Below are 27,032 nucleotides of genomic sequence, written 5' to 3' on the forward strand. Positions count from 1 at the left end.
CAGCTGTTTGAGAAGGCAGTGGTGCTGGCAGTAGCGCAGTGGCCTTCTTGCTGTTTCCCGCAGGCCCAGTGACGTCACGACTAGTAGCACTGGCTTAGGTGTGGCTAAGCACCATTGAAGTGAACGGGGCTTAGCGGTGCCCAGGCCAGTGATACTAGTTGTGACGTCACTGGGCCTGCGGAAAACAACAAGAAGACTGTGGCACTACTGCCAGCGCCGCTGCCTTCTCAAACAGTTGATCGGCTGGGGTCCTGGGTGTCCAGAGAATATATTGTCAGAAAGAAAAAGCTGAAGAACCCCTTTAACATTAGGCTTTATACACACAACTGTGTCCATTTAGCAGTCCGCCTATTACAGATCTGCAAAACATAGATACCAGCCGTATGCGCCCGCACTTGTTCTGCAGGTCCCGAACTATTGTAGCAATGTCTGTTCTTGTCTGCAATACAGTTTTTTTTTTTTTTGCGGGGCCACGGAACCAACAGCATATGGTGTGTTGTCCACTTCTTTTGCAGCTTCATAGAAATTAATGGGTCCACCACATATTTTTCAGATTGGATGCGGACCAAAAATACAATCGTGTGTATGGGGCCTTATATATAAAGAATGTGTACTTTCCCCACTTATGTGTTTTCTAAAGGGCTGCCAAGTTTTCCAGTGTACACCTCTTTCACAGGTCACTGTCTACACGGGTCGTAAAGTGAATGGGCATTAAGTCCTGCCCCTCTCCCTACCTTGATTGTGAGGTCAAGCACCTGCACACAGAGATAGCATGTGGTTCCCAGCTCATGGGTTTTACCTGAAAATGCCACTAGCTTACTGCCACATTTTACAGCTTTCAATGAGTTTATATAACTTTACAAATTAATATTAGTTTTTACCCATTTATCCAAATAATTCTTCAGCAGGTTATTAGACAACTAGCATGGGGCTACTTGCTGTGTGTGACTTGGTTTGCATTAGTATATACCAAAGCTGCATTTCTATATACCAAAGTATATATTGTATATAACCAGTTCAAAGCATTTAAAGGAAGGTCTACAATACATACCTCACAATACGTTTATGTACAGTATTACATGTTTAACTACCCTCTCCCCCCCCCCCCTTCCCCCAATCAGGGGCGGACTGGCCATAGACCCTACAGGGAAATTTCCCAGTGGGCCGATGCCCAGAGAGCCACCTAAACCCTCCTCTTGGCCAAAAGCCATGTACAAAAAGATCTGATGCTCTCAGAATTTGTGGTATCTGGGGCCACAAAGTTTTTTTTTCCAGGGCCACTTTAAAGTTCCCAGAACACCCCCACCCCCCATAATACATTCCACGTGCAAGGCCTCAGGCAGCAGGCCCAATGGATAATCCTAACTTTAAACCCAGTGCTAACCTCATATTTAGTTGTAAGGAGACCTTCGAACTACGTCTGCATGTGAACATCCTGTGGAATTAGAACTAAGTTTCATATTTTTATATGATGATGTGCTGCCCCCTGGTGGAAACAATAATGAATCACACAATGTGTAAACAGTTCAAAGCATAATAAATGCTAAAGAGGCAGCTTATTTTTATCTTAAAAAGGACCTGTAATTACTTTTTTTGAATTATTTTTTCCTTCAAAGTCATGTCTGATTGGTTAGTTATGTCCCATTTCCTTTTGGTATGCTGTACGTAAATGCAGAGCCAAGGTCCAAAGGGGTGTAGACCCGCTCTTTGCTCAGTGGGCAATGCCCTCTCCATTGTTCTGATGCTGTCATAATTAGTAAAGTGTTGAAGGTTGGTGCATCTTTAAAGGGCATCTGTCAGCAAATTAGTGCCTCAGTTCTCAGCAATGCGGGCACATATGAACATTGGACGAACACAGATGCCTTCAGCTGCCAAGCGCACAAGCAACAGGTCAGCCAGTTTCATTAGGTACAAATCTGCTGCCCTTTAAAATTAGTACTCTTCTCTAGAGAGGTTACTCCAGTTTTTAGGTTACTCCATACTGGAGTGAAATTGCAGTTTTTTTGCAAATTTTTTATGTTGCATTTGATAAATCTGGCTTATGTATTTTGTGCCACTTATAAAACTTGTGTTACCTTATATAGCAGAGAACCTCAGGCATCAGGAATACTTTTTTTGCAGACTTTTTACCATGTCACTGGTAGTATATTATTACCCTGTAAGTGGGTTGGCCAATGCCAACCTTATGAGCTCTGGGAATGATGAGTCTGGTAAATCAGGCTTCTATAAACGTAGGCTTGAAGGATGCAATTGTCAATTTGAGGGGGTAAATATTGGATGGGGAAAGACTGCAGAGCATAGGCAGCCATAGAAGTAATGCGTGCCCACTGGCTTTTTAACTAAAGACTAGTGAGAAAAAAATAAAAAATACAAATACAACAAAAATCACTTACGGTAAATAAAATGCATCTTTATTAGTTTGAAAATTAATACAAAATGATATCAATAAGTTTTTTTTCTTACAAACAAGATAAAATATAACATTCATAGACATGGAAGAATGTTACGAAAGTGGATATATGCTGAACTGGCTCCAGCTACAACCAGCAATATAAGCAGTCAATATCTAAAGGAAATGCAGGGGACAAGAGCAGTACTGGGGACAGGTTTGGTGACCAGGTCCATTACTGTAAAGGAATGTACAACTCTCATGTAGGTATGTCAGACTTTAGTGTGGGGATAATAAGATTTCCCTCATAATACTAGAACACCCACTTATCAGGCAAATGCTGCAATTCAATACAAGGTACATCTTTAGCTAGCATTCCTATGACTGTCAGCTCATGGATTGTTAATGGTAACTAGTGAATCAGATAGTACATTGCAATGCAATGTATCTCTATGGGAAACACTTTTTATATCGGTGTTGCCTTCCATGCATGGTGGACACCATACAGGAGTGGTACTTTAAAAATTAAAAATTGTTGTAGCCCTTCATTCAGAGAGTAAGTGGGTGCCTTAGCTTAATGGTGCAATATTCTTTGAATTTACCTCTCCCCATAGACACACAGGTAATCTCATCAATGGGACTGAAATTAGGATCATGGAGTCAAAGTCATTCTGACAGCCATGTTGACTTGTCTATATTCTGTATGTAACACCTGTACCTCTGTGGTTCTCCTGAAGTTTGGAGAGACTACTAGATACAGGATACAGACAGGTTCCAACATCACTGATCAGAAAATTCACAATCTCTTCTAAAAATATAAAATCAATTTTAAAGTCCCTGAGAATCCCATTTCATAATGAGATTACTTCTTTCTTGAAGGAACAGTTCAGTGGGAAAAAAAAATACAGTGCTGCAGGATTTAAGCAGGAGGTGTACGACAGAGATGCTAGGAGCACACTTTAGTCCCTGTATTTGACATAGTATACTGTGCTAGTTTTTTTCTGACAATAATAAGTGTATGGGTACCTCCAGGACCTTCCCGATTTCTTTGTTGTACCAGAAGAGAAGCCTCTGAGGCCAGGAGAAGTATGGCGCAGAGGCTAGACGTGATTTCTCCTTATGAAACAATACATGCTCATCTGAGCAAAGTATTCTAGTTTATGGGAAAGGCGCTTGGCCAGCTTTAGTGCAAGTGCTGAAGTAAATCTGTATGGTCCACTATAAGGATATGCCCAGGATTCCATACAATAAAATAACAATGTCACTACAAAATTACATCACAAGCCATAGAAGATAACCAGTCAACCCATGATACAACATGACTTTGGTCTCTTTCTGGCTACAAGCTTCCTCACACGTGCACATACAATACATTTATAAAGGTGCTGAATTAATAACATATAAAGTGTATCTCTCCATTTTATATTATAGTGAGTACGTCAAAACCTTTCCAACAAGCTAACATTTCAGGACTGTCACACTGGACACAGCAGTCTGGACATGGCATCAACGAGGAGCACTTATGGCTTCAGATTTGGCTTTGTGGTAGCATCCCGGATCTTTTCAATTAACATAAATACTCCCAATATCCCATACCCAGCAATGGAGCCTTACATGTAATGAGCGGGGCATGTCTCTGGCATTGGTATTAGTAGTAATTGGTGCTCTTTGTGACACTGATCACATTTATGAGAACACATAGATGATCTGCGCCTCTTCACAGTAACAGTCGTGTGCTTTCCAAGCTTCTACATTTCCATAGGATTCTTCTTCAGTTTGTCAGAACACGTGCATATCACTAACCTTACATCCATTCTACTTAAGACTATATCATGGTGCATTATTAAGAATTCAGTGCGGGACTGAAAAGTTGCTGTGACAATCCAGGTACTCATACCCATCAAATGGTATCTGCTCCACATGTCCAAGGTACGAAAAATTCAAGGAACCCCTGTGGGAAAAGTCAGTATTAATATTTGGTAATTACTACTTCAATTCCGTTGCTGGTCTATTTACTTATTGCTCATATTGGTCAATATGTGATATAACAAATTCCAACCGAATTATTAGGTCAAATGCAAGTCAAAGAGCACCACCAGACAGAGTCAAATTGCAGTTACTCAATGCCGGGTGGCAAGGATGACCCAAAGCTGATAGTTATGGAACCCCACAACTGTAAATCCCCCCCCCCCCCCCCCAATTTAGTCAGTTCCCACATAGAATCCCTGAGTTCACAGTGATCAGGCAGGGGGCAATAACCGGCAAGATCAGCTCTGTAACTTGAAGACACCCACTTCACAGCCCTAGCTCACCCAGGATACAGATATTAAACACTTTGCCATGCAGGACCACAATTAATGTAGTTAAATGAACCCTTCACTGTCCTAGAGGAATACTAAAACTGGCCCACAAAAAGTTGTGGTTCAAAAATACAGAATGGAAAATGAGAAGACTTTGTCCTACTGCCTAAATAGAGAAGCAGCAAATGTTGAAAAATAATAAAATAAAAATAAAATAAAACAACAACAAATACAATGCTGGTTTACAAGCTACCAGGGATGAATTGGTGTAGTAGCCTCAGCCGTCCAGTAGCGTCATCAATACTTAGGGGACAGCTGGGGCATCTTTACTGCATCGCTCAGCAACTGAATAGGCGAATACTGGTTTTCTCCATTTTATAGCATTTGCTGCTCCTTTTTCAATGAGTTTGACAGCCCAAGACATAGGGGAACACTGAAGCCACATGATCCACTAACAATAATACTGTGTGGCAACATGTCCAATTAAACTGAGACCTGACTTCCAGCTATAACGTGCAGACATCTGTGACCATAACTAATGTGTGTATGTGTGGAGGGTTCCCATACAAAACCTTTACCTATTACCCTGTGGAGAGCACTTCATCTTGAGGACTCAACCTGTCCATAAATTAAGTGGACAGCTCTTTAATTTCAGTGGGAACCGTGTAATGGTAAATTTCACCTGTGGTTGTGCTGCAAGAACACCAATCACTTGCTATTGGGTTCCTCTACAGCTTATGGCTCGTCGTCGAGGGCCCAAGCAGTGGGACAACCTGGATGATATTTATGAGGACCCGACTCTCCCCGTCACCGAATTACATATTTTTTCCTAAAGCAAGCAGCAAGGTGGGTGGGGGAATAGGGTGTTGGGTTGTTTTCAATGTTTGGCAAAACAGCCTCTGCTGAAACAGACTTCTGGATTACAGTAACTCATGTGTAAACCTAGCCTGGGACAGTTGAAAGGTGGAACTATTCACAACAATACACACTAGAAAATTTAGTAAATACCACTTAGTTCTTATGATTTCAGCTGTTTACTTACTGCACATGAAGCAGAACGTTATGGACGTGTATTTTATCCCAGGTGCAGACCTCACTGAAATGAAATAGTACAAAGACACAAATTAGATAAAATTAACAACTAGTTCAAAAGAACAGTAAATGCGTGTTGAAAAGGTGATGTCTGGTTTGGAACCCCTCTCTGCAACTAAGCTAAGAACATTCTGGAGAACGCTAGAGAACAGAGCACCTACAGTAGAAAGAGCCTCTCCCTTTTTGGAGGTCCCTGCACTGCATAGAAAACCCATCGATTTCAATAGGCAGTGTGTAATGCTTCAATTCTGTCTGTAGTGGTGCTGCAGGGACACAAAACACTTGCTGTCGGGTTACACAAAAATGGACTGTTAAATATACACGTCCTTTGAGTCCCTTAAGTACCTTCACTGGTTGATTTTAGGAAATAACACTTTTCCGTGGTAGAGCTTTCAGAAACATCCACAAATGACTTTCACAATTAACAGATTTGTTTTGCAAAGAACCAGAAACTCTGGTTTAAAAGCTTGCATCTGCTTAAGCTTCATACCTACAGAAAACGTTTGTGGTAAATAGGTGCCATACACAGGAGTTGCTTACAGTGAAAGGTAGGGTGAGATAAAGCTATAGGCTCCAGTCCTATAGATTTATAATAGGAATCATTACTGTTTGTGAAAGGAACAAATTAAATACAAAAGTTCAAAATGCACACCGGAATTATAAAAGATAAAAGTTGTTATCTGAATATTCTCCAGCACATGAAGGAAGCCATAAGAATCAGTTGACCCATACAAAACATAGGCTTGGAAATTCTTAGAATATCTTATTTATTGTCCTATCCCTAGACTTACTATGTGCTTATGTCTTGGACGTGACTCTCCACAGTATAAAAGATCTGTCAGACAAGATAAATATTGGCATTAATAATCAAACATTTTCCAAAAAGCCTTTGGGTGCCCATCAAACATGGGCGGACTAGGAGCTTAAAATGGCCTTGGGGGAAAAAAAAAAAAAAAACATAAAAGAAGCCCCATGTTGTAGGCAAGACCAAATTGACAAAAGAAAGGGCAACACAAGTAGGCAGGGACAACAGAAGTAGTTGGGGCAGTAATACTATAGTGCAGCACAAAATGAGACCCCAGCAGAACCAAATACCACAGTGCAGCACAAAATACTGCCAGCTCCGCTGCAGTACTCAACTGTATCACCGTCCTGATGATGGACATACATTTGAATCCAGGAGGGCACCTTTGGTCACCAGCCAGGTGCATAAGTACCTGATGCTCCTAGCATTAATTATTACTGAAAGTATCACATCTCTAGCTGGTGGCCATAAGGAGAGATCGGGCAGCACCCTGGGCATCCGCCCACAGGGAAATTTCCTTTTAGAGTCTACGGCCAGTCCGCCCCTGCCATCAAATCATCTACTACAGGATTGCAGCAGACAAAAACTGACCACATTATACATGTTCCTCTAGCTACTCAACTGGAATTGGATCTCTTAAAGAGAACCTGTCACCTGGTTTAGGACCACTATTGTGCAGATTGGTTTTAGGATCCCAAACGTGCCTGGATCACATCCACCCATCCTTCCCTGAAAACTAGAGTAAGTGAAGATCTATCTTAAGGGGAGAAGAGTCTAGGACTCACATCCAGCAGCATCAGGTGCAGTTAAAGTGAAGAGAAGTATGGGGGACCTTAAATCTCAGCTGCACAAACTGGGCAACAGGTTACCTTTACACTGATGATGACCATATGCCATATTTTCCTAAATATGATATCCAAAACTCCATCTAGATCATAATCATAATTCACTCACTGTGGGTCAAGATCTGCATCTGTGTCGGTCAATCACCAGTTATGATTGCATGGTAATGACACTGTACCAAGAACTACCCATCCATATTAGCAGTACATATACAATTACCTGCTCAGTGAGTAATGGACCAATCTTTTTAACCTCCTTCAAGTTAAGTGTTCCGACTACAACAGACAGGTGGAGAACTTGCACATTCAGGCTTAAAATGTCAATCCCACACAGGTTGTAATTACTTATGTTCAATCTATTCTGTAAAAATGAAAGTGATTAATTAGTCAATAAGACATATCTGGATGTGACCACTATTCCCAAAGAATGAGTAGGACCATCACTGATCAGGACATGCATACGTGCGGCTTGTCTGAAAAATAAGCTCACAGTTTTCCCTTTTGGACAATTGCCAGTTTTATCTATGATTAAGTATTCCCATCATATATTATGGTGTATCACAGGGATCTCTGGGACCTCATCAATCCAGAGAACAAGGCAACTGAAGCCCCTTTAGCTTTTCCCATGCACAATGGTGATCACGGTCACCTGCCTGCCTCACAGGAAATGGATAGGCTCCTTAGTTCTCACGGTAGGGTGGTAACCACAGCACTGAACTAGCAATGTAGACTTCTAGTCTGAGAAATTATGGGGTCCCAACAGTCAGCCTATTGCATTAATACACAAACACATGTAGTAATAATAATAATAATAATAATAATAAAAAACCTGTTAAAGCCGTTGTCCGATTATAAAGAGGTATTCGCTATCCACAGGGTAGGGAGTGTATGTCTGATGGGCTGGGGTCCAACGACTAGGGGCCCCCCACCAATCATGAGAACCCAGTGTTCCTGCTTTGAATAGCACAGAGGTCACTCATGAACGCTGCTGCCCCATTCAACTTTAAGGGACTGTCAGAAATAGTACAAGTGGTCGGCTATCTCTGGCAGACCTATGGAGATGACAGCACACATGCATGACTTCCACTCCATTCAAATAGAGGTCCCCATTCTCATGATCTGCGATGGCCCCAGCAATCAGACCCCACTGATCAGACACTTACTTCTTATCCTGTGGAAACAAATTGCATTTCCATAAAATAAAACTGCACAGGTCCCAAAAGGTACACTTTCTATAGAATAAAGGGCTCCTGATAAAAGAAGTACCCATACTGTCCTGATAGTGGCTCTGTTTCTTCCTATTAGATGTGATATTACAGTTATTGCCCTATTCATTGGCAATAACAAGGGGACATCATCTACGTCTAGATAACAGAAGGTTTCTACATTAACATAGAAGAGGGATCTTTACAGTAAGAGCAGCGAGATTTATTCAGATTGGCAACTTTAATTAAAATTGGCTTTTTTTTTTGCCTTTGTCTTGATGAGTTTTGCAAGATAATAGGCTGAACTGGCTGGACAGATGTTTTTTTTCAGCCTTAGGGCTCGTTCACACGACCGTGCAGTTTTTTGCAGTCTGCAAATAGCGGATCCACAAAACACGGATGGCGCCCGTATGCCTTCCGCAATTTGCGGAACGGAACAGGAGGCCTATTACAGAAATGCCTATTCTTGTCCGCAAAACGGACAAGAATAGGACAGGACTCATAATTTTTGCAGGGCCACAGAACGGAGCAACGGATGCGGACAGCACACAGAGTGCTGTCCACATCTTTTGTGGACCCATTATAATGAATGGTTTTATATACGGACCGTATGCCGAACGCAGAAAACGGCCCGTATACGGAACACAAAATACATTCGTGTGAACGAGCCCTTACTAAGCCCCGATGACCAGGTCATGCATTTTAGGTCAATACCTGTTAAAAGGGCATCTGTCACCAGATTTGTACCTATGAAACTGACTGACCTGTTACATGTGCACTTGACAGCTGAAGGCATATGTGTTGGTCCCATGTTCATATATGCCCACATATATACCGTATTTTTCGCCGTATAAAACGCACTTTTTCCCCCCCAAAAGTGGGGGGGAAATAGCAGTGCGTCTTATACGGCGAATGCTGCTGATTTTGCCAAGTTTTCAATGATACACCCGCCGCGATGCCGTGCGGCGGGTGTATCAGCTGTGAGGGAGGGGTGGCTGGAGGCCGGCGTCTGCTTTTTTTAATGACAGCGGGGCCCGTGCAGTGACTGTATTCTACTACACGGGCCCCGCTCACTGTATATTATTGTATCTCTAAGGCTGGGTTCACACGAGCGTGTCCGGATTAGTTCCGGATGCGTCCCGGTGTGTTGCGGCAAACCCGCGCGAGTAGGAATGCAATTGCAGTCAGTTTTGACTGCGATTGCGTTCCGATGTTCAGTTTTTATCGTGCGTGTGCAATGTGTTTTGCACGCGCGTGATAAAAAACCGACTGTGGTACCCAGACCCGAACTTCTTCACAGAAGTTCAGGTTTGGGATTGGTGTTGTGTAGATGTTATTATTTTCCCTTATAACATGGTTATAAGGGGAAATAATAGCATTCCGAAAACAGAATGCATAGTAGGTGATCAGTTGAGGGTTAAAAAAAAAATAAAAAATTAACTCACCTTCTCCGTTTGTTCGCGTAAGTCCCGGTCTCTTCTTTACTTCTCAAAAGATGAACTATGGGCTAAAGGACCTTTGGTGACGTCAGATCACATGCTCCAATCACATGGTCCATCACCGCGGTGATGGACCATGTGATTGGAGCATGTGATCTTACGTCATCAAAGGTCCTTTAGCCCATAGTTCATCTTTTTAAAGAACTAAAGACCGGGAGAACTACGCGAACAAGAGGACAAGGTGAGTTAATTTTTTTTATTTTTTAACCCTCAATTGACCTTCTACTAAGCATTCTGTATTCAGAATGCTATTATTTTCCCTTATAACCATGTTATAAGGGAAAATAATACAGTGTATAGACAGTCACCTAGCAACCGTGCGTGAAAATCGCACCGCATCCGCACTTGCTTGCGGATGCATGAGATTTTCACGCAACCCCATTCACTTCTATGGGGCCTGCGTTGCGTGAAAAACGCAGAATATAGAGCATGCTGCGATTTTCACGCAACGCATAAGTGATGCGTGAAAATCATCGCTCATCTGAACAGCCCCATTGAAATGAATGGGTCCAGATTCAGTGCGGGTGCAATGCGTTCACCTACCGCATTGCACCCGCGCGGAAATCTCGCCCGTGTGAACGCAGCCTTATAGTAAATTGTTATGCATATAATCCCATAATGAGCGCTGTGTATTACTTACAACTACAGTACAAGCGCTCGCCGCTCGGTAGGTAGCAGAGAGGAGGGAGGAGGCAGGCCGGGAGGACGGGCGCTGGCAGAGTGAGTCATACGTCACGCGCCTGCTTCATTCATAATGACGTATGACTCACTCTGCCAGCGCCCGTCCTCCCGGCCTGCCTCCTCCCTCCTCTCTGCTACCTACCGAGCGGCGAGCGCTTGTACTGTAGTTGTAAGTAATACACAGCGCTCATTATGGGATTATATGCATAACAATTTACTATTAGAGATACAATAATATACAGTGAGCGGGGCCCGTGTAGTAGAATACAGTCACTGCACGGGCCCCGCTGTTATTATAAAAGCAGATGCCGGCCCCCAGCGTGTATTGAGGGTCATTCACTACAGAGACACTTATGGAGGGGATCTGTGGATGACACATAGCATAAGATGCTATATGTCATGTGTCATCCACAGATCCCCCCCATAACTGTCATACACAGATCCTCATAACAGTGCCATCCAGATCCCCCAATAAGAGCCACCCACAGATCCCCCATAAGTGTCACCCACAGATCCCCCATAAGTGTCACCCACAGATCCCCCATAAGTGTCACCCACAGATCCCCCATAAGTGTCATCCACAGATCCCCCATAAGTGTCACCCACAGATCCCCCATAACAGTGCCATCCACAGACCACAATTAGTTCAAAACCCACCAAAAGCACACCTTTTGGTTCAAAATATTTTTTTTTCTTATTTTCCTCCTCAAAAACCTAGGTGCGTCTTATGTGGCGGTGAGTCTTATAGGGCGAAAAATACGGTATATTTTTTTTAAATTGACAGTTTAATATATGTAAATGAGCCTCTAGGAGCAACGGAGGTGTTGCCATTACACCTAGAAGCTCAGCTCTCTGCAACTGCTGCGTCCTCTCCACTTTGATCATGATGATGTTGCAGAGAGAGCAGAGCCTCTAGGTGTAATGGAAACGCCCCCGTTACTCCTAGAGGCTCATTTGCATATATTACAACTTCATTTTTCTCAGCAATACGGGCACATATGAACATGGGACCAACAGAGATGCCTTCAGCTTCCAAGCGCACATGTAACAGGTCAGCCACTTTTATAGGTACAGATCTGCTGACAGATGCCCTTTAATGCTACTATAATAGCATTTATACAACCACTGACCCAGAATCAGAAAGCAAAACCAATGATAACACATACAAAACACTGTTCTGGGGTTAGAGGGTTCCTGTAATCACGAGTGGGCATAGTGAACCTGACAATTACACTTACTGTAGTAAGAAGATTCACAGTTGATTTAGGGGCATCATATGTAACCAGGGAAGAATTCACGCCAGCATGGTCCAATGTTACAGAACGAGGATACAGAAAGAACACAACAAGGAAGAAGACCAAGAAGCAACAGGAAACAGCAATAGCCACATATAACTTCCTGGAAGTAAAATCAAAAGCAACACAATGTCTATTACTAATTTCACATTCACTCATTATACAGCAAAACTCAATATTAAAGGAGCACTTATCCCATACCCGCAGGCAAGTGGATAAGAATCTGATTTCTGAAGGTCTGAAAGTTTAGACCCCTATAGATCACAAGAAATAGAACACAAATGTGCATGCATGAACGTCACTCCATTCACTTCAATGGGACTGCTGAGTACAGCACTCACGCGGTCACCGGTAGTCTCACAGAAGAGGTCATGCACGCAATGCGTAATTCTGCTCCATTCTCATGGGGCACTTTTGGACCTCTGTTCTCATGATCACTGGGGCTTCCAGTGGTCAGATGAGCAGAGTTCATATAATTCTCCCCTATCCTGTGGAGAGGAGATAAGTATTGTTAGTGGGAAACAACCTTTAACCCCTTCTCGACTTGCGCTGTACATGCACTGTGCAGGTCGGGTCTTTAAAGATGGTGCCTGCTCTGGGGTTGAGTGGGCAACATAGCCACCGGGTTTCTGCTGTTTCACACAGCAGACACCTTGGTCTAATGTCTGTGAGTAGTGATAATGCCAATCAGACGTTTAACCACTCCGATGCTGTAGTCAATTGTGACTGAGGCATCTGAGGAAGTTTTCCCAGGGGGCCAAAGGGCTTCCCCGCACTGACAATGGAGAAGCCACTCACTGGTTGTAACAGGATGGAGCCAATATATTCCAACGTAGGCACTGTTGGTGTCAGCACAGCATTGGAATACACTGAATTACACATCTACTACTGTCCTGGGGACAGGTCATCAATATTAACCCCTTAGTGACCAAGCCTGTTTGGGCCTTTATGACCAAGCGTTTTTCTTCCTTTTTTCATGGTCTCGTTCCAAGAGCTATAACTTTTTTATTTTTTCGTCTATATAGCTTTATGAGGGCTTGTTTTTTTACGGGACAAGTTGTAGTTTTTAATGGCGCCATTTTGGGGTACACATAACTTTCTGATTAACTTTTATTAACTCTTTCTGGGAGGGAGATGGGGAAAAATAGCAATACTGCCACTGCGTTTTTACATTATAAATTTTATGGCGTTAATTTTTCGGTACAAATAACATAATATCTTTATTCTCTGGGTCAGTACGATTACAGTGATACTAAATACTTATAATTTCGTTTACGTTTTACTACTTTTTTTGCAATAAAACCCCTTTTATTAACCAAAAAAATGATTTTGCATTGCCACTTCACAAGACCCATAACTTTTTTTTTTTTTTTTTTTATATGGAATTGTGTGAGGGCTTGATTTTTGAAAGACGACTTGTATTTTTCATTGGTATGATTTTGGAGTAAATGCCGCTTTTTGATCGCTTGTTATTAAATTTTTTTCGGTGGAAACTAAGAATTCGAAATTCTGTATTTTTTTTTTTACGGCGTTCACCATAGGAGATAATTTATGTAATATTTATGTAGTCCCGGTCGTTACGGACGTGACAATACCAAACACATGGGGGATATTTTCTTTTTGCAATTTTTTTCATTGAAAAGCTTTTTTTCAATGGAAAAAAAGCATTTTTTTATCTTATGGAATTTTTATTTAATAAATGTGTATTTTTTTTACTACTTAATAGTCCCACAAGGGGACTATAATATACAGTATTTTGATTGCTTTTAAAATGTAATGCATTATCTCTATAATGCATTGCATTTCAATAGCAATGCTATTCAAACATTGACCAGCAGGCTGCGCCAGAGAGGCACAGCCTGCTGGAGATAACTGAAGACAGGCTCAGGGCCCTGATCGGAAGCAAGGTAAGCTTCCCAACACATCAGCACCCCGCAATCGCATTTTTTCGGGGTGCTGATGGGAGACAGAGGGAGTCCACTCCCTCTGTCACCACTTTACATGCAGCAGGCGCCATTGCGCCCGGCATGTAAAGGATTAAACAGCCCGGATCGGCACTCCTGCCGGTCCGGGCTGTTAGAGCAGGGCCCCGGCTCTCATGTGAGAGCCGGGTTAGCACTCCCCACTGCACGGGGGAGCCGTGCAGCGCTTAGACTGGGCCGCCGTAAAAACGCGGCGGCCCAGCCTAAGGCCCCTTAGTGACCGCCGTAAAAACACGTATGGGTGGTCACTAAGGGGTTAAAAAGCCTGGAGAACCCCTTTAAATCACAGTAGTGTATGTAGGAAGCAATGTAATGATTTTTGGATTTAAAGTAATATCCTCCTTTAAAAAGGAACGCGATATTGGATGAACAAACATATGTAAGTTATTTACGTTCTTCGTGGCTTTAGGCGCTGGTCACTGTACGGAATCAGAGCCACCAACTCCCTTTCTTGTCCTAAAACAAGTGAGGAGGTAGAAATTAGCATAATGTATAAATGAAATGATCAATACAATTTACTGTAAAACATATCAATAACAGACTTATATTGGATGCCATCATATTCCATGATATATGGGAATTCTCTCCCATGTTTTACCTCTGGGAATCCGTCCAGTCCCCCTGCAGGTGGGGCAGGTGGCTGTTGCCGTCTCTTCGGTGGAAATGCAAGCCAAGGAGGCATCACTTCTGTTAATAGTGATATAGGGTGGAGTATTCTCATGCCCATGTCGATCCAATATGGGCTCTGTCTCTCTGTTTTCAGAATGCACTCGTTGCCTGAAAGCAGAAAGAGCTTTTCGCATGATGTCCTTGAATGTGTACACCACCTATGGAAGCGGAATGGACAGAACATAGACATTACACTAGTATGCAAAAAGCTAGCAGTACATGACTATAGTATTCAGCCCCCCCACCCCAGTAATATACTGATTGTCTGCATTAGAATAAGTTCTTCCAACCCACTCAGAGCCATTGCTAGGCCTTTCTTCACCTAGGGCAAATATTTAGTTAGCTGCCCTTGTGTATCTAAATACTTATGCCCCCAGTTACACCAATCACTTTGGAGAATTAGGTCTTATGCACATGACACGGATGCGGACCCATTCACTTGAATGGGTCCAAAATCCAGAAGGTCAGTGCAGAACAGAGGCAGGGTTTCTGCCTCTGCCTCCGAACCTGCAGATCTGGTGGAGGCCCCAAGGAACAAGCCCTTGATGCCCTCTGTTTAATCAGAGAAAAGAGATGTGTTGTACATAAACACATGATGAAATAAGAAAAGTTCTCAGGACAAAATATTAGGTAACTGAGAAGTATTTATGCAACTTATTTTGCTAGGTGAAGAAAGCCGCTGAACCGGTCATACAAGATCTAGATTTATATCTTAGAACACATTTATAGATGTTGATGACCTATACTCAGGGGGGCTGAGCTGCAGTACGCTGACACGGCCACTACACATTGGACAGGGCCTTATGTTTCTAGCTCCATCCACTGTTTTATTTCTAGTGATGGCAGCAGCTGAAAACCAATCAATAGAGCTGCTGGGTGTCAGGCCCTCACTGAATTGATATTGATGATCTATCTGGAAGATAGGTTATCAATATCTAATAAGGAAAAATGCTTTTAAGGTGGTCACACAAATTAAATGAATACTGCCAAACACTGTTCTCAGAGGTGATAAGCCGCCAATAAAGGGGTTTGTCAGTGGCTTAATCTTGCCATATGCAAATGTATGTTGGACGAGCCATTCAATTTTGGCGGCACTGGCCAACCATCTAACTTGTATAGGAAACCTCAAGTTAGTTGGATTTTAACTGCTGATCCTTCTGAAAACACATGCTTCCTTTTCCTGTTGATAATACATACTTGCTCCACCAAGACAAGCAGGCATGGTTATGAGAGGATTGGATCTGATAACTTTTGGCTGAACAAGCATTCTGCCAACAGCTATGTTGCATGTATGGCCAGCTATTGGGAACACATAGCTATTGGGAACACATAAGTGCTTGACTGAGAAGAGCGTGCATGTGTATGGGGGATGAGGGGAAGAATAACTGTCAAACATCTAAAATACACTACTCACAAAAAGTTAGTGATATTTGGCTTTTGGGTGAAATTTATGGAAAGCGTAAAAAGTTCACACCGCATCCCACTCTTCTTGAAGGGTGGCCCTCAGGTCATTGAGGTTCTGGGGTACAGAGTTACAAGCCTCTACACAGCGACTCAGCTGATCTCATAGGTTTTCAATGGAGGCCACTCCATTTGATGTACCCCAGTCTCCAGCAGCCGTTCCCCAATGATGCGACCTCGATGAGCTGGCGCATTGTTTTCCATTAAGATTAAATTAGGCCTGTGTTGTTCATGCAGTGGCACAATGACTGGATTAATGATGTTATTCAGGTAGTATGGGCTTGTCACGGTACCATTAACAAAGTGTAGGCAGTTGAAATTTATAATTTCTGATCAACGTGAATAGACTTTCATCAGTGAACAGCACTTAGGCCCACTGATCCTTCATCCAGTGTAGATGGTCCCTTGCCCATGCAAGACGATGACGCCTTTGGTCAGGTACCCTTACAGGTAGTCTAGCACACAGACCACGCTGATTTAAATGGTTTCAAATGGTCTGACGTGACACTTGGGTGCCTCCCACCTCCCTTAAATGTGCCTGGAGTTGTGTGGCATTCATCATCCAGTTCTACAGGGCATTGTTCACAATGACGCAGTCATCAGTGTGGGATGTGGCCAAAGGACGTCCACTTCTATGCCTTTCTGTGACTCTTCCAGTCTCTCTGTTGCAACGCTGATGACACTCTAAGCTCAGTGGCCACTTTGATCTGAGAACATTCTGCTTGAAGCCTTGAAATGGCGAGGTACTGTTGATCAATTGTTAGGTGTCGTCCTGGTCTCATGATGTCAAAATGTGAACAGCATGATGAGGAGGACTGTTTAAATACCAGTTCTAATTGAACCAGGAAATGTATTGGGTGATTCATGGATCAAACACCTGTTGTGAATTTTGCCATTAAAGAGGTTATCCAACCCTCAAAATGCTTCCGCTGCATCTCCCCGTTACGTGGATCGAAACATCCGGCGATGGGAGGGGGGGTGAGCCAATAGCAGGCCGCAATGGGAATGAGCCTCCCTAGTGTCACCCGCGATGTTAGGAAACCTTGTTCCCGTCGCAGCTTGCTATTGCCTGTCCCTGAACACCCCCCCCCTGTATGTTTTGACCCACGCGATGGGGAGATGCAGCAGTTGCCGTGCGGGCATGGGAAACGACGGGATAACCCCTTTAAGCTCCTTGTTCGAGAACAGCAAGTTGTGCAAAAAGTACTGAAACACGAAAAGTTGGACATGTACATTTAAAAGTTTAGAGATGGTCACATTAAGATCACCTGTAAAGGTTAGAATGCATTTTAGGTTCATCCTGAAATGTCACCCACATAACAAATATCCCTTTTTGCGAGTAGTATATATAGCCAGTAATACACAGGAGAGAGAGGGTAAAACTCCCTACAACTGGCGAGATGGAGTCTTGTAGTTGAAGCTACAGCCTAGAGCTGCATTCACAATTCAGCAGGATGTCACTGGAATCAGTCAACAATCTGGTTGATTGGCACATTCCTTAGGCCATACACAGAAGAGTGAGTTAAATGCTGTCAGTGTAATTCAGTAGATACCAGGTCTCACATTGACATACAGTCTTATAAATTATTAAAATGCTCTGCAATCCTGTCCAGGAACCCATGCTGCCACCGACAGCGAGTTTCTCACATTGAACCTGCTCAACTGTGTCTGGCCTAACATTTTGGATCACTTCGTGTAACACATTGGGGCTAGCTCTGTGCACAAAACGAGCCTTCAAAGAATACTGGGAGATTTCAGTTCTGAAGCCCGCAGAACTATCAACACAGCAGCTCAGGATCAGTGCAAAATAAGCAGCATAGAGATTCTGCCGTTCGAAATAAAAATGAATGCAAACTAAATAAGTAGTGTATTTGCAACAGCTTTAGTTAAATTTGTTAATCTACAGGGGTCAAACAGTAATGAACTTTTCATCTCGGATTTCCCGGACAGGGCAAAAAAACATGTTGTCAATCGTAACCTTACCCCACATGTGGCCCTTAGGCTTTGATCATGTGATGCTCCACTGAAACTGTAAATAATGCTACACTAATATTAAATGGCATCTGTGATACAATCAGATGTGGCCGACATCAGGGGGGACATTCTCAACTTGTGTAAGAATATAATGGGCATGCTCTGACACATGTACAGGGAATGGGAAAAGTTGAACTAGTCCCATGAAGTAATGACATGAAAGGTGTTAACTCTCATTGTGATCTTGTCCCTTTATAATAAAGAGTAACTCGTGACCCATCCCTCCACCCCCAGCATAGACTTCTATTATGACGGAATGCCTCTTATAGGCTTCGGTGGTGCATGCCGTCATAGAATTCCATTATGGTCCGTGGACCGTGGTAGAGGAATCCATAACGAGATTCTTCAATAACCCGAACCTTGTATGCCGAACTTAAAACACAAGGTCGCTCAACACTAGTTATAATCATGTCCGGCTAACGTATGATACATCCATTACAAGAAGCAGTTAGAAGAAGAGAACTGATAACATAGTTCCCGTTTCTGCATTTTTAGCTGATGCAGAAAAAAGGTCATAGGTACATTTACAGAATAACAAAACACGAACAGGACAGCTATACAACTTGGAAAATACAGACTTAGGCCTCATGCACACGACCGTTGTTCTGGTCTGCATCCGAGCCGCAGTTTTTGTGGCTCGGTTGCGGACCCATTCACTTCAATGGGGCCGCATAAGATGCGGACAGCACTCCGTGTGCTGTCCGCATCCGTTGCGTAGCCCCGCAAAAAAATATAGCATGTCCTATTCTTGTCCGTTTTGCGGACAAGAATAGGCATTTCCACAATGGGCCGCCTGTTCCGTTCCGCAAATTGCGGAAGGCACACGGGCAGCTTCCGTGTTCTGAGGATTGCAAAAAACTGAACAGTCGTGTGCACAAAGCCTTACAGTCAGTCTGTCAAGACTTCATTATGTCTGGTGCAGAGCATGACAACTGTACACAATGGCCCTGGTAAAATGGAGTAAAAAAAATTCATTTTTATTTATAAAAGAAATACCAAATTTACCAAAAATTGGGAAAAATTAGCAAATTTGAATTTCTCGACTTTTATAACAGATAGTAATACCTCCAAAAATAGTTATGAGTTTACATTCCCCATATGTCTACTTCATGTTTGGATCATTTTGGGAATGCCATTTTATTTTTTGGGGACGTTACAAGGCTTAGAAGTTTAAAAGCAAATCTTGAAATTTTTCAGAAAATTTCTAAAACCCACTAAACCATTTTTGAAACCAAAAAAAAAAAAATCATGTTTTAGTGTCTCCATAGTCTGAGAGCCATAGTTTTTTCAGTTTTTAGGTGATTATCTTAGGTAGGGTATGATTTTTGCAGAATGAGATGACGGATTGAGTGGTACTATCTTGGGGGGCATATGCTTGGTGATGCACTTTTAGTGATGTAAGGAGACAAAAAAATGTATTTTTTTTAGCACTGTTTTTATTTTCATTTTTTGACGGTGTTCACCTGAGGGGTTAGGTCATGTGGTATTTTTATAGAGCCGGTCGTTGCGGACGTGGCAATACCTAATATGTATACTTTATTTATTTAAGTTTTACACAATAATATTTTTGAAACAAAAAAAATATTAAAATCATGGTTTTAGTGTCTCCATATTCTGAGAGCCATAGTTTTTCAGTTTTTGAGCGATTATCTTAGGTAGGGTCTCATTTTTTGCGGGATGAGGTGACGGTTAGATTGGTACTATTTTGGGGGGCATACGCCTTTTTGATCACTTGCTGTTGCACTTTTAGTGATGTAAGGTAATATTTTTTTAATGGTATTTATCGGATAGGGTGGATCATGTGATAGATGTATAGAGCCAGTCATTATGGACGCGGTGATACCTAATATGTGTTTTTTTTCAGTTTCTTTATTATAAAATAAGGGGAAAGGGGCGTTTTTTTCTTTTTTTTTTACTTTATTAAAGGGGTTGTCCAAGTTATATTGCACCCCCGCCGATCAGCTGTTTGAAGAGGAGGCGCGCGCCATGCCAGCGCTGCCTCCTCTTCACTGTTTACCTTCTCGCCGTTGCATCTGCAGCATTTCAATGGGACGGATCGCTCCTATACACTTTTTTTTTCTTTTACTTTATTTCTGATGTTCATTTTTGGGGGTCTGATCCCCTCTGCAATGCATTACAATACATCTGTATTGTAATGCATTGCCTGTTAGTGTATTACACTGAGTAATACACTAACAGGTTGCCTAGGAGACCCAGCCTGAGGCTGAATCTCCTCGGCACCCATAAAAGGCAGTTCCCGATGCTGTGCAAGGGGAGGGGGGGGGTCACAGGATCCCCCTCAGCATTGACCCAGGGTGCCTGCTGATTGATTTCAGCAGGCACCCAGTTCCGATCACCACCCGCCGATGTTCAAAAATACACAGGACGTACAGGTACGCCCTGTGTCCCAAACAGGTTAAAGGGGTTGTCCCATAACAAACTATACCCTATCCGCAGGATGTGTGTCTGATCAGTGGGGGTCCCAGAGATTGGTTGTAGGAAAACCCCTTTAAGTTGGAATACAAATTAGGAGCTGTATATAGTGGCAAAGCATAGGACCGGAAACATACACTGAATCATGCAAAGATTACACAGCACGTCACATGACAGCATGCAACAGCTCTAAGACCCAGAAGAAAAGACACAACTTACATGACACTTGATAAGATCTCTTAAAGGGAAGGTGCCACCTATATTTTTTTTCTACCAGTTAAAATCAGATAGCGACACATATCCTTTTTTTTTTTTTTTTTAGCCTTTGTAGATCCTTTACTGCATCTCCTGAGGGCTGCCATCTTTCTGGAGCTGTTCTTAACAGCATTTAGAGATATGTCAGCACAGTCTATAGACGCAGTGATCTGGAGGGGAGAATTTCTGTGGGAGAATTTTCTAGGCATGCTCTAACTTTTGGGGGGGTCAGTATTGGGCCCTATTCTCTTCAATATATTTATTAATGATCTCGTAGAAGGCTTGCATAGTAAGGTATCAATTTTCGCAGATGACCCTAAACTGTGTAAAGTAATTTACACTGAAGAGGACAATATACTACTACAGAGGGATCTGGATAGATTGGACAGATAAGTGGCAGATGAGGAAGGAATAATGCAAGTCACCCGTACATACTAAATGGTAAAACACTCGGTAACACTGACATGGAAAAGGACCTAGGAATTTTAATAAACAGCAAACTAAGCTGCAAAAATCAGTGTCAGGCAGCTGCTGCCAAGGCCAATAAGATAATGGGTTGCATCAGAAGGGGCATAGATGCCCGTGATAAGAACATAGTCCTACCACTTTACAAATCGCTAGTCAGACCACACATGGAGTACCGTGTACAGTTCTGGGCTCCTGTAAACAAGGCAGACATAGCAGAGCTGGAGAGGGTCCAGAGGAGGGCAACTAAAGTAATAACTGGAATGGAGCAACTACAGTACCCTGAAAGATTATCAAAATTAGGGTTATTCACTTTAGAAAAAAGACGACTGAGGGGAGATCTAATTAATATGTATAAATATATCAGGGGTCAGTACAGAGATCTATCCCATCAGCTATTTATCCCCAGGACTGTGACTGTGACGAGGGGACATCCTCTGCGTCTGGAGGAAAGAAGGTTTGTACACAAACATAGAAAAGCATTCTTTACGGTAAGAGCAGTGAGACTATGGAACTCTCTGCCTGACTATGGAACTCTCTGCCTGAGGAGGTGGTGATGGTGAGTACAATAAAGGAATTCAAGAGGGGCCTGGATGTATTTCTGGAGTGTAATAATATTACAGGCTATGGCTACTAGAGAGGGGTCGTTGATCCAGGGAGTTTTGCTGATTGCCTGATTGGAGTCGGGAAGGAATTTTTTATTCCCCTAAAGTGGGGAAAATTGTCTTCTACCTTACAGTTTTTTTTTTTGCCTTCCTCTGGATCAACTTGCAGGATAACAGGCCGAACTGGATGGACAAATGTCTTTTTTCGGCCTTATGTACTATGTTACTATGTTACTTTATAGGGAGGTGGAGTGGTGAAGTTGTGGTCATGACATATTGTGAATGGTGGATCCTGTGTAATCTATACAGAGTTGTTGACAGGCCTTGTTCACATTTGCTTTTTCACTGATGCACGCTATCCGCATTTTCTACGGACCGCACATGTACCCATAGATGTGAATGTGTCTGTTCAAACATCAGTATTTTTTTACTGACCGTGGGTCAGCAAAATAAAAAAATCACAGAGACATGTGCTACTTCAAACACACCCACTGAAGTCTATGGGTCAGTGAAAATCATGGACACAACAAGGATGGTGTCTATTTTTCACTGAAGACTAAGGCCTCTTTCACACGGGCGTTGCGGGAAAATGTGCGGGTGATTTTTCAGCGCGAGTGCAAAACATTGCAATGCGTTATGCACTCGTGTGAGAAAAATTGGCATGTTTGGTACCCAAACCCGAACTTCTTCACAGAAGTTCGGGCTTGGGATCGGTGTTCTGTAGATTGTATTATTTTCCCTTATAACTGGAGGGGTTAAAAAAAATAAAAAATAATTTAACTCACCTTAATCCACTCGATCGCGCAGCCCGGCATCTCTTCTCTCTTCTTTCTTTGCTGTGTGCAGGAACAGGACCTGTGGTGACGTCACTCCGGTCATCACATGGTCCATCACCATGGTAAAAGATCATGTGATGGATCATGTGATGACCGGAGTGACGTCACCACAGGTCCTTTTCCTGCACACAGTAAAGAAAGAAGACAGAAGCGATGCCGGCTGCGCGATCAAGTGGATTAAGGAGAGTCAAATTTTTTAACCCCTCCAGCCCTATTTTACTATGCATTCTGTATTCAGAATGCTATTATTTTCCCTTATAACTATGTTATAAGGGAAAATAATAATGATCGGGTATCCATCCCGATCGCCTCCTAGCAACCGTGCATGAAAATTGCACCGCATCCGCACTTGCTTGCGGATGCTTGCGATCTTTTTAACGCAACCCCATTCATTTCTATGGGGCCTGCATTATGTGAAAAACGCACAAAATAGAGCATGCTGCGATTTTCACGCAACGCACAAGTGATGCGTGAAAATCACCGCTCATGTGAACAGCCCCATAGAAATGAATGGGTCGGGATTCAGTGCGGGTGCAATGCGTTCAACTTACACATCGCATCCGCGCGGAATACTCGCCCGTGTGAAAGGGGCCTAATAGAAGATGCTCTGGAAAGTAATTATTAGCTGAGCAATGTTTGTGGATTACAGATGACACACGGAGGGTAAAAATGGACACACGAACCAAACAAGGATCCTTCACGGACATCTTCACGGATAATGGGTTGCATCAAAAAGGGGCATAGATGCCCGTGATGAGAACATAGTCCTGCCACTTTACAAATCACTGGTCAGACCACACATGGAGTACTGTGTACAGTTCTGGGCTCCTGTAAACAAGGCAGACATAGCAGAGCTGGAGAGGGTCCAGAGGAGGGCAACTAAAGTAATAACTGGAATGGGGCAACTACAGTACACTGAAAGATTATCAAAATTAGGGTTATTCACTTTAGAAAAAAGACAACTGAGGGGAGATCTAATAAGGCCTATTTCACGCGACCTTGTGTCCCCCGTGGCCGTATTGCAGCCCACATATGTGACGAGGGGACATCCTCTGCATCTGGAGGAAAGGTGGTTTGTACACAAACATAGAAAAGGATTCTTTACAGTAAGAGCAGTGAGACTATGGAACTCTCTGCCTGAGGAGGTGGTGATGGTGAGTACAATAAAGGAATTCAAGAGGGGCCTGGATGTATTTCTGGAGTGGAATATTACAGGCTATAGCTACTAGAGAGGGGTCGTTGATCCAGGGACTTATTCTGATTGCCTGATTAGAGTCGGGAAGGAATTTTTCTTTCCCCTAAAGTGAGGAAAATCTGCTTCTACCTCACTGTGGGGGGGGGGCTTGGCTGGTTGCCTTCCTCTGAATCAACGAACTGGATGGACATACGTTGAGGCAGATACCAAAATCATTGTTTCTAGGCAGCAAATCCCTGTTTACACAGTACAGTTTGCAGCCCAGAAATGATGGTTTTAGGATCTGCAAAGATTTTCTATGGAGCTAAGCAATCACATTAGCAATCCCCTGTGTTCATACAGTGGAGGTGATTGCTGCATCTCCTCAGCAAAGCAGGAAATTATCAGGAACCAATGCTTTGTTCCTAATAATTGGCTATAGATAGTAACATGAAAATTGAACAAAAAATTGCTAATGTTTAACATAAAAACGGACTTTAAACAATATCATTTCCTGACGACACATTTTCTTTAACTCTTTCGCTACCAGCGCCGTACATGTACGGTGCTGGAGCGATGTGGGAACATGGCCGGCAAGTCTCTGCTGTTTCAAATAGCAGAGACCTGCGTCTAATTACCATAACCGGCAATAATGCTGTGGCGAAACCAACCTCGCCACTGGGTTTTGGAGGGGTCTGGCTACCAGCCTCTTGCCTCAGGATTATGGCCCATACTAACTTTAAAGGAGAAGACAGACCGGCCGCACAGCTTAAATCTGTGGAACTGTTTTGGGCCGGAAAGCCATGCTTGCGGTCGGCCAAATGTGACTTCCATGGAATTCGGGAACCCCTGCTCGGATCTGGGTGATTTTTGGATATGTTGTTCACCCAGATCGGAGCTATCCATGGATGTATACATTATGGGGACATGTGGGGTTTTGAGTTGTGTGACAGACATATCTGTCTTTGGAATTGTATTGTATGTTATGTGAGGGTACCCAGATAGCTAATTTTATTTCATTCGTGTAGTCTGAGTGCCATTCGCCTAATAATATGCACTCAGACTTGAGCTATCTGGGGATATGTTAAATGTCTGTGTTTACTGTAAGGGTTGTGACATTGTATGTTTAAATGGTGATTTCTGTCCTGTTGTCCCCACATGTGTATTGGCAATTTCCCTTTGTCCTGAGAGATAATTGAATTACTCCTCAGGTGTCTCCAGGGCAGAGAGGAGGAAACCATGATGCATTGTGGGGATGTATTGTGTCTGTGTATCCTGAATTGCTGCATATCTGTCCTGTGTCACAGTCTTCCATCTGGTCCCCTAGGGGAGTGTCCACCAGATGGGGACCTGCATAAATACGGGTGGGTAGCCCTCAATAAAAAGTTCTTGTTTTTACCCTTTACCAAGTTGAGGCTGGTGTTTGGGTAACTGATCGACACTGGGGGATTGCTATGCGCTGAAGATTTTCTATACTCCCCTGGCATAACTACTAGCTCTTGTAAGAGCTGTTCCTGCTCTCGGGATTTAGGAGAGGTTCACCCACTGGAGCCTTGTCGTAGGTCCAGGGTGGGTAGGAGACTGAGAGACCTCAACCAAGCTTCGGCGGTTCGTGGGGTCTGCAGCGCTTACGGTGTCAAGTGGAGTGCTTGGAGTCCTCGGGAAGCACTAGGAGCAACTATCAACGGAGGTACCCGGTCGGGGTGCCAGGAGATCCGTTACAATGCCGATCACTTGATTACGGCATCTAAATGCGCAAAAACTTCCTACCGACACCCCCAGCGGCCAATGAGGGCATCGGTAGTTGTGCTGAACACTATGAGCCTCGCTGACAAGGCTGATTGTGTTCATGCTGCAATTCTTATTTTGGCCACCAGATGGCAAGGCAGGATAAGAAATGAGCAATTTTCAGTCCAAACTCCATTTAAAAAAATCCCTGATAGTACAAAATGAAAAAACTTAATGTATAGGCTCATATATGAGCTTCAAAATAAACACAGAAAAAAAAAAAAAAGTTAAAGAGGACCTTTCACTGATCCTCACATTGTGAGCTAAGTATACAGACATGGAGAGCGGCGCCCGGGGATCTCACTGCACTTACTATTATCCCTGGGCGCCGCTCCGTTCTCCCGTTATGTCCTCCGGTATGTTCGGGGACTTGGTTATAGTAGGCAGAGTCTGCCATTGTTCTGCTGGGCGTCTCTTTCTCCTAGGCTGTAGCGCTGGCTAATCGCATCGCAGAGCTCACAGCCTGGGAGAAAAAAACTCCCAGGCTGTGAGCTCTGCGCTGCAATTGGCCAGCACTACAGCAGAACAAGGGCAGACTCCGCCTACCATAACTTAGTGACTGAAATCTCCGCCTACCATAACTTAGTGACCGAAGATACCGGAGGGCATAGCAGGAGAACGGAGCGGCGCCCAGGGATAATAGTAAGTGCAGTGAGATCCCCGGGCACCGCTCTCCATGTCTGTATACTTAGCTCACAATGTGAGGATCAGTGAAAGGTCCTCTTTAACTTTTTTTTTTTTTTTTTTTCTGTGTTTATTTTGAAGCTCATATATGAGCCTATACATTAAGTTTTTTCATTTTGTACTATCAGGGATTTTTTTAAATGGAGTTTGGACTGAAAATTGCTCATTTCTTATCCTGCCTTGCCATCTGGTGGCCAAAATAAGAATTGCAGCATGAACACAATTAGCCTTGTCAGCGAGGCTCATAGTGTTCAGCACAACTACCGATGCCCTCATTGGCCGCTGGGGGTGTCGGTAGGAAGTTTTTGCGCATTTAGATGCCGTAATCAAGTGATCGGCATTGTAACGGATCTCCTGGCACCCCGACCGGGTACCTCCGTTGATAGTTGCTCCTAGTGCTTCCCGAGGACTCCAAGCACTCCACTTGACACCGTAAGCGCTGCAGACCCCACGAACCGCCGAAGCTTGGTTGAGGTCTCTCAGTCTCCTACCCACCCTGGACCTACGACAAGGCTCCAGGCCTATACAATGTCAGGAT

At 43.3% G+C, this 27,032-nt stretch overlaps 1 protein-coding gene across 2 annotated transcripts in view; it reads right to left on the minus strand.

Moving 5' to 3' along the window:
- Positions 1-4,114: 4,114 nt before the first annotated feature.
- Positions 4,115-27,032, minus strand: part of TMEM106A (transmembrane protein 106A) — a 30,727-nt gene continuing 7,809 nt past the window's right edge. For both annotated transcript variants that reach the window (XM_040435399.1, XM_040435401.1), the window contains exons 2-8: positions 14,689-14,917; positions 14,483-14,546; positions 12,052-12,211; positions 7,649-7,789; positions 6,573-6,616; positions 5,732-5,785; positions 4,115-4,340 (exon numbers count right to left, since the gene is read on the minus strand). In XM_040435399.1, the coding sequence (XP_040291333.1) occupies positions 4,241-4,340; positions 5,732-5,785; positions 6,573-6,616; positions 7,649-7,789; positions 12,052-12,211; positions 14,483-14,546; positions 14,689-14,893 (768 nt within the window). In that variant the 5' untranslated portion in view covers positions 14,894-14,917 and the 3' untranslated portion in view covers positions 4,115-4,240. The remainder of the gene's footprint in view (positions 4,341-5,731; positions 5,786-6,572; positions 6,617-7,648; positions 7,790-12,051; positions 12,212-14,482; positions 14,547-14,688; positions 14,918-27,032) is intronic.

The sequence above is a fragment of the Bufo bufo genome, chromosome 6 (genome assembly GCF_905171765.1).
Source record: "Bufo bufo chromosome 6, aBufBuf1.1, whole genome shotgun sequence".
Classification (NCBI taxonomy): Eukaryota; Metazoa; Chordata; class Amphibia; order Anura; family Bufonidae; genus Bufo; species Bufo bufo.